Here is a 6,762-nt window from a genome sequence, read left to right as displayed (position 1 = left end):
CTCACTCCTCCCCTCCCCCTCTCCGCCCAAGCTAAGAATAAAAGGTTCAAAAACTGGCGGCTCTGCGCCGTGCGTGCGGCGTGCGGCGTGCGGCCGGTGGAGGTCGGGCTGGCTCTGAGCTCTGAGCTCTGGCTGCTCGCACAACTCTCCTTAGAGCTGATTTGCCGGCAGTAAAACGTGTTTTAGTGGCTGAGGTTTAAAAGTACGCCGACCGCGCACGGCGTCCTGCTTGTTGTTGTCGACCTCTACCTCTGATCGGGTCGGCACCCCCTTCTGACGTTCTCTTCCTCACTGTCTCCAGGATGACGACCGGTCGCGGGGAGGACCCGCGCACATCGACCTGGAGAGGCTCTTCACTCCTGCCACCGACAGCGGAGAGTCGACGCCGGCGCGGAAAAGTACGTGGGCGATAACATTCTGCGCGTCGGACTTGATACAGTCTTCTGGGAAAAATATTTTCACATTTGTGGCAGATTTGCTTTGCATGCCGCGAGTCGTTTTTAATATGGCAGTATGGCATCATAGCATCACTTTGTAATGAAATAAATTTTGTCGAATTTTGTTTAACCGAAGAATAGAACTGGTGGAAGGGAACGAACAAACAAACCGCAGTTGATGAACAACACTGACTGACAGTTTTTCTGTACTCCTAGGCCGCATGTATGCCTCGTCGAGCTTCTACGGCCCGGAGCACCCTACCGTGGAGGAGCAGGTGGAGCTGGCGAGACGCATCTCCACCTCGCTGTCGGACATCTCCAACCAGCGCTCCAAGGGGCAGACCATGTACGTCAACCGGAAGAAGCGCTCGGCCGGCTGGGTGCACGCAGGTGGGTGTCTTGACGTCGAGGACAGGAAGTAAGTCGTTTTGGTAGGTGTGGTCGCGGCCCCCGCTATCCCGCGTCAACGTTTTGCTCGCAGCTACGCACGGCCGTGTCGTGCTGCGGCTCGCACAGGCACCCCGGGTATGTAGGTATGTCGGCCATGGTGAAGGGGCGGGCGCGAACATACCCTCCCCGCAAGCCGGGGGCTTCCCCACCCTTACACACACGAGGGTTTGATTATTTATTTTGCGATTTCATTGACTTTTAACTTCTAAGCGTTTATAGGAAACCAAGCCCGGGCTAAGGCATATGGTATTCGACCAGAAAGGTTCAAAGCTGCCTCCGAAATAGGGAAGGGAACACTCCCCCACTCTTTTTCCTACTATATACTTCGGGCTTCGGTAACTTCATTAACATTAGAAGAAAGGGGACGTTTGACCTTTGTGCCATCCCATCCCCTGTCTCTCCTTTTCCTCCCGCCTCTTCGGTGCACCTTTCCTCTCAAATGTCATGTGATGGGCCGTTCGATAGGGCAGGGGGAGAGGGAAGGGGGAGGGAACGAGAGGCTCGAAGGGTGCCCGAGTGGTGCGAGCGAGAGAGACGGAGAGGCATAGAAGACACTCGCCCTCGGCGTGCCGAGCGGGTCGAGCGCTGCGGTCCGGTGCAGTCTGAGGACGTCCCCGTCGCCGCGTCGCTCGCCGTCGCGTACCTCGCTCGCCGTCGCGTACCTCGCTCGGTGTCGCTGCTCCGCCGCGCCGCTGGTCCTGCCCGTGTCGTGTTTATACGCCCTGGAGCTGGAGAGCGCTTGACCTGGAACGCGCCTGGAGTCCAGCGCGGGCCGCACCTGCCTTTACCTGCCACGCAACTTTAAACCCCGCTGTCTCTTTGCGCAGCGACCGATGAGGGCTTCAGCGCCCCGACCACCCCCGTCCCAGATGCGGCGCCCTCGGGACAGGTGAGTGCCACCGTTGTATCCCAGTGAAACCGAGCGAAACTGGCCCCGCAGTGACGTTATCTGTCCTCCAGCAGAGGGACAAGCCCGTCCTCAAGCTGGTGATGGACCCTCGTGGCCAGGTCCAGGACCTGTGGAGTTTGCAGAAGCAAGGCGTGGACCCACCGTGCGGAGCGCTCAGCCCGGAAGTCTGCTTCCACCTCGTGCGGGACCTCAACGCGCCCAAGGGCAAGGGTGAGTAGGCGTCCTGCTTTGGTCACGACTCCGGTGCGCTTAGGACTTGCTGTTCACGGCTATGTGTTTCGCCGCAGGCGCTGAACTCTTTGCGAAGCGGCGTAAGAAGTCTGAGAAGTGGGTCGTGGACGAGACAACGGTGAGGTCCTCCTCCACCACGTCCACGATGGAGTCCTCTACCTCGCCCGCCCCCAAGCTGCCTGTACCGGCAGCATCCTACCTCACGAATGGCACCGCCAAGGTGCACACCGTGCAGCGCATGAACGAGATCCAGGTGCGGACTGCTGCGAACTCGTGACTAACCCTGAAACGTTTATCCGCCGCCACGCTTAACCTCTGTAACGCTTTCGCTTTTCGATTCACGCCCCGCTTCTAATTCGCAGCTCAAATTCCAGGAGAAGTTCTCGCAGCCCCGCGTCAAGCTGGTGAAGAGCCCGTGGGAGGCGGCCCTGGAGACGGGCTCCGTGGACACTGCCTTCCAGGACGCCAAGCTCCCCCCGCTGAGCATACCCTCCTCCGCCCCCATGCCCCCGCCCAGAACTCCTGCAGTGGTGAGTACTATGGTGCGGGTCGCCCTTTCCTCGGCATCCCCGCCGGGCAAGACTCCTCAACGTGTTCGCGTTCGCAGGGCACGCCCACCTGGACAGCCACCACCACGGCGGCCACCGTCCGACCCCTGTCCACTGGGGACGCCTCCCTGTACGCGGGCCGGGCGCCGCGTGGCTGGGGACAGTACAACGCGTCGCACCAGTACGGTGAGTGCGATAGCCGATGCTATGTGATGTGTCAACTTGAATCTTAGTCAGGTGGTCTCCTTAACCGACACTACGTGTGTGTCGGGGTGCTCGCCCAGAACATCTAGACCTCCACCGCCAGTGTCGTACGACAAATAGCACGAACTTAGCAGAACTAGTTCTAACATTTTAAAAAAGTATCGAAATGTTTACGCATAAATGAAGTAGCCTTACAGGCAACACGGCGCCGCTATGCATACTCTCACGCTTCATGATTATTGACGCTAACATAGATGTACATAATACCAGCTGTTTGATTCTAATCCACGCTTGGCAACCTGCACCGCGGCATAAATGCACCTCACTCACGCACCGCACCCCGCACACGCCGCTGAGGCTCGCGCTGAGTTCACGTCTCACGCACCCGCCTTGGAACGCACAGGCACGGTGTCCTTCAACGCCTCGTCCGGGACGACCAGCACCACCACCACCACGAGCAGCTCGACCCCGGCCGCCCCGATCGTGTCCTCCAGGGAGGAACACAACGGACTCACCAACGGGCTGACCAGCTCGGCTATCCACGAGGCCGTCGAAGTGGATGACGACGAGGATGACGTGATGGTGCGGCAGGTGGAGAAGGTCGTGGAGAGCGCCAAGCAGATCGTCCGGGAGACGATAGAGCGCGCCGTCCTCGTGCAACAGGCCAATCACGAGGAGGAGGAAGACGAGGAGGTGCAGAGGCACCTCCGCGCCGTCGAGGCCGAGCGGGCCGTCGAGGAGCGGCCCCAAGAGAAGGTGGTGCGATTCCAGACGCCCGAGGAGGTGAAACAGCAAGTGACCCCGGTGGCCGCCGAACAAGCGGCCGAGGAACGGCCGAAAGAGGTCCAACAAAAAGAAAAGCCCGCTCAACTGCCGGCGCCCGAGGAAGCGCCAGAAGCGCGACCCGCGGAGCAGGAGCCTCGCCGTCGGCATAAGCCGGCCTGTGAGGTGGTGGGCGCGCGGCCGCTGTACGGCATCGTGGACCCCTCGCAAGTGAAGCTGCGGCCCGTGCACGCGCACCAGTCCAGCCAGCAGCAGGACAGGTCGCCCACCAGCCCCATCCCCGCAGCCAGGCCACCCCCGCGGCTGGGGGGCAGCCCCGCGGCGCAGCCACAACCGCGCTCCCCCGTCCAGCCGGCCGTCCAGCCCGCCTTCCAGCCTTCTGCTCAGTCAGCCTTCCAGTCGACTGCTCAGCCCGCTATTCAACCGACTGGCCAGCCCTCTGCTCAGCCCGCTGTACAGCCCACTGCACAGCCCTCTCCTCAGCCCTCGGCCCAGCCCTCTCCTCAGTCAGCCTCCCCTGCCGTCCAGCCTGCGGCTCAGTCGAAGCCGCCCAGCCCGGAAGCTGCGTCGGAGACAGTGGCCGAAGAGGAGGAGCCTGCACCCCGCCCCACGCCGAAGCCGCCGAGCCAGGTGGTGGGCGCCACGCCCCTGTACGGCAACATTGACCCCAGCTCCGTGCACCTGCGCCCCGTGCACCGGGAGCTGCGCTTCGGTGACTCCCTGTCGAGGGAGACTTCCCTGGAGGAGGAACCCGAGGACTTCCCTCCACCGAGGTCGCCGCTGCCCTCCGCCGCACCCAACCCACTGGGCGCGGCCGTGACCGTGCCCGTCAAGCACCTTATCGATAGCTTCGAGAACGGCGGGCAGGGCGTGCAGTACGTGGCCAACACGGCCGTGCAGACGCGGCTCTTCACGTCCATGCTGCCTGCGCGCCCGCCCTCGGCCACCCTGGAGCCCGCGGCCTTTGTCGACCACCTGCCGCCGGCCCCGCAGCTGGAGCCGCAGCTGGAGATGGGCCCGCCACCCGAGTTCGTCCTGGAGGACACGGAGGCGCAGCGCGCCAAGGAGCAGCTGGAGGACCAGATCCGCCGCGACTACCCCTTCGCTCTGTCCCCGTCGCCCGCGCCGCCCGAACCGCCGACCACGCTGCGCCTCACCCTGGACAAGTTCCAGCCCATGCCCAAGCCCTGGAACCCCGAGCTCTTCCAGCAGCCAGAGCCGCCGGCCAGAACCCCTACCGACCTCAACACGCCCCTGAGTAAGGCCAAGCGCCCCGGCGCCCCCCACCCCCTTAGCACGGCGTGCTCCCCCTCCCCTCGCCCTCCCACGGGAACAACCGCCAGCAACCTCTGAGCCCGGTTGCCGATTCCAACACGACGTCCAGGACCGCTCCTGAGCCCCGTTGCACCTCCACTCTCGCGCCTTGACGCGGCTTTGTCTAACACGCTTTCGCTTATCGGCTCCCGCAGTTTCCCGATAACAGCTCGCTTCCCTGTCACGGCGGTCACGGCCCGCTCCGCTCCGCTCCAGCTTGGCACACCCGCTTATCTCTGAGGCCTGCACGCGCGCACGCTGCACGGGTCTTGCCCCTTCCCCTTGTGCCCGGCGGGTTACATTGTGTGCGCTCTGCCCCCAGGTGACAGCGCGCTGCTCAGTTTCCGCGGGCCCCCGGAGGAGCCCGCCCCCTTGCTACTGCGTGAGGCCCAGGGCCCAGGCGCCGCCCCCGCCTCCGCCACCGCCCCCGAGCCACCCCCAAGGACGGTGTTCATGGACTACAGCCTGCTGCAGAACTACAACACGGCGCCCCGGGGCTGGGGCGGCGCCATGGACTACTACCGACCAGTCACCTTCAGCAAACCCATCGCCGCCACCGACCTATAGGCCGGGACAGGCGACAGAGGATGGCCTCGCCCCGCCTCACATCTCATGGCCGAGGTCGAGAGCGTCGTCGTTTTGTTCACTTTGTCGACATGTGGGAGCGTGGTGCAGCCCGCATGCATACAAGCAGATCGTTAGATTGAGATAAACTTTTGAACTTGATTATTTGATCCTGAAAATTTACCCGCGCACTCGAAAAAAAAGTGCGATGACAAAAGATCGAAACCAGCATTATATCAGACATTTCTCGTTTTCCCGCAGTAATCGCTTTTACTTATGTTTTATGTTTTACTGTTAAGTTCTTTTTTGTTGGTCCTATTGAAATCCGTTGTGTGATGTGAACATCATGTATCCCTCTCTCTGTGTACATATCCCAAGGACAGGGATATCGTAGTAATAACTTTCTTTTGTAATCCAGTCTCTGCTAGAATTTGATTTATTCCTCCAGAGAACAGGGCAAGAGAGCTATGTTTTATCGTATTGAATGAACTGAAAGGGGGCTGATATCGCTGCTGGCGTGCTTTTCAAGGAAGAACCACATTAAAATTCTTCTGATATTTACGCAACTACCCTCTTTCTGAACATATGATAATGCTTGCCTTTTGCTTTTGCCTATATGTTCTACTCGACCTTTGTTATGATCTAAAACAATCTTTCCTCTTTAAATGTTTCGTCATGGGAAGTTCATGTAATCCCCTTCTGAAATTGAAGCTATTTATATGTATACGCTTTTGCTACGTTGAAATGAATGAGGAGTAGCCAAATGCTTCTCTCTACTTCGATTCTAAGTTTACTCTGCTTTATTCAAATATGATTTTGGCTGTGTTGTATAAGCTAGTCATCATGGAAAACCAGCTTGAGGATTTCAAAAAATGTTAATAAAGACCAATTTTTTTGTCCTCCTACCCATCTTACACTCACTTCAATTCCTCCATCCCCATTCATCGCTTCATTGACCATCTCCGAGGGGATATTATGCGGGCTGAGGCAGCGCTACCGCGTTGACGCGGTCCCGCCTACGAGGTAGGCAACCTTTCTGACGTAACCGTTACTGCAAGCAGGAGGCGTGCGGCGTGAGGGCAAGGTGACTGTCCGTAAATAGAACTCAAGGACGTCACAAGAATGTGAGACGCAGACACACCCGTGCGAGATATAAAATTATTGTTCTGAGAGGAAGAAAACAGAAGATGAGGGAGGGAGGGAGGATGACTGGCCTCTACTGGCCACATTGTTTTCGACAAACGCGTTATTATTGATCTTTGAACTGTCCAACTTATGAGTACCGATCCAGTACTATCCACCCACGCCAGTCAGTCCCCCC

The 6,762-nt window shown here is 59.5% G+C and overlaps 1 protein-coding gene across 6 annotated transcripts in view; it reads left to right on the top strand.

The window, feature by feature from the left end:
- LOC113216400 (titin) overlaps window positions 1-6,346 on the top strand; it is a 14,635-nt gene extending 8,289 nt beyond the window's left edge. For 4 of the 6 annotated variants that reach the window (XM_052276352.1, XM_052276350.1, XM_052276355.1 and 1 more), the window contains 9 exons: window positions 302-398; window positions 654-827; window positions 1,715-1,776; window positions 1,848-2,007; window positions 2,085-2,281; window positions 2,391-2,558; window positions 2,636-2,762; window positions 3,184-4,821; window positions 5,200-6,346. In XM_052276352.1, the coding sequence (XP_052132312.1) occupies window positions 302-398; window positions 654-827; window positions 1,715-1,776; window positions 1,848-2,007; window positions 2,085-2,281; window positions 2,391-2,558; window positions 2,636-2,762; window positions 3,184-4,821; window positions 5,200-5,444 (2,868 nt within the window). In that variant the 3' untranslated portion in view covers window positions 5,445-6,346. The remainder of the gene's footprint in view (window positions 1-301; window positions 399-653; window positions 828-1,714; window positions 1,777-1,847; window positions 2,008-2,084; window positions 2,282-2,390; window positions 2,559-2,635; window positions 2,763-3,183; window positions 4,822-5,199) is intronic. The other 2 variants (XM_052276351.1, XM_052276353.1) reach the window with 2 other exon arrangements.
- The last annotated feature ends 416 nt before the right edge of the window (window positions 6,347-6,762 follow it).

This window comes from Frankliniella occidentalis, unplaced genomic scaffold, assembly GCF_000697945.3.
Source record: "Frankliniella occidentalis isolate FOCC.00 unplaced genomic scaffold, Focc_3.1 Scaffold2632, whole genome shotgun sequence".
Taxonomy (NCBI): Eukaryota; Metazoa; Arthropoda; class Insecta; order Thysanoptera; family Thripidae; genus Frankliniella; species Frankliniella occidentalis.
This window is presented reverse-complemented; position numbering and strand designations above follow the sequence as displayed.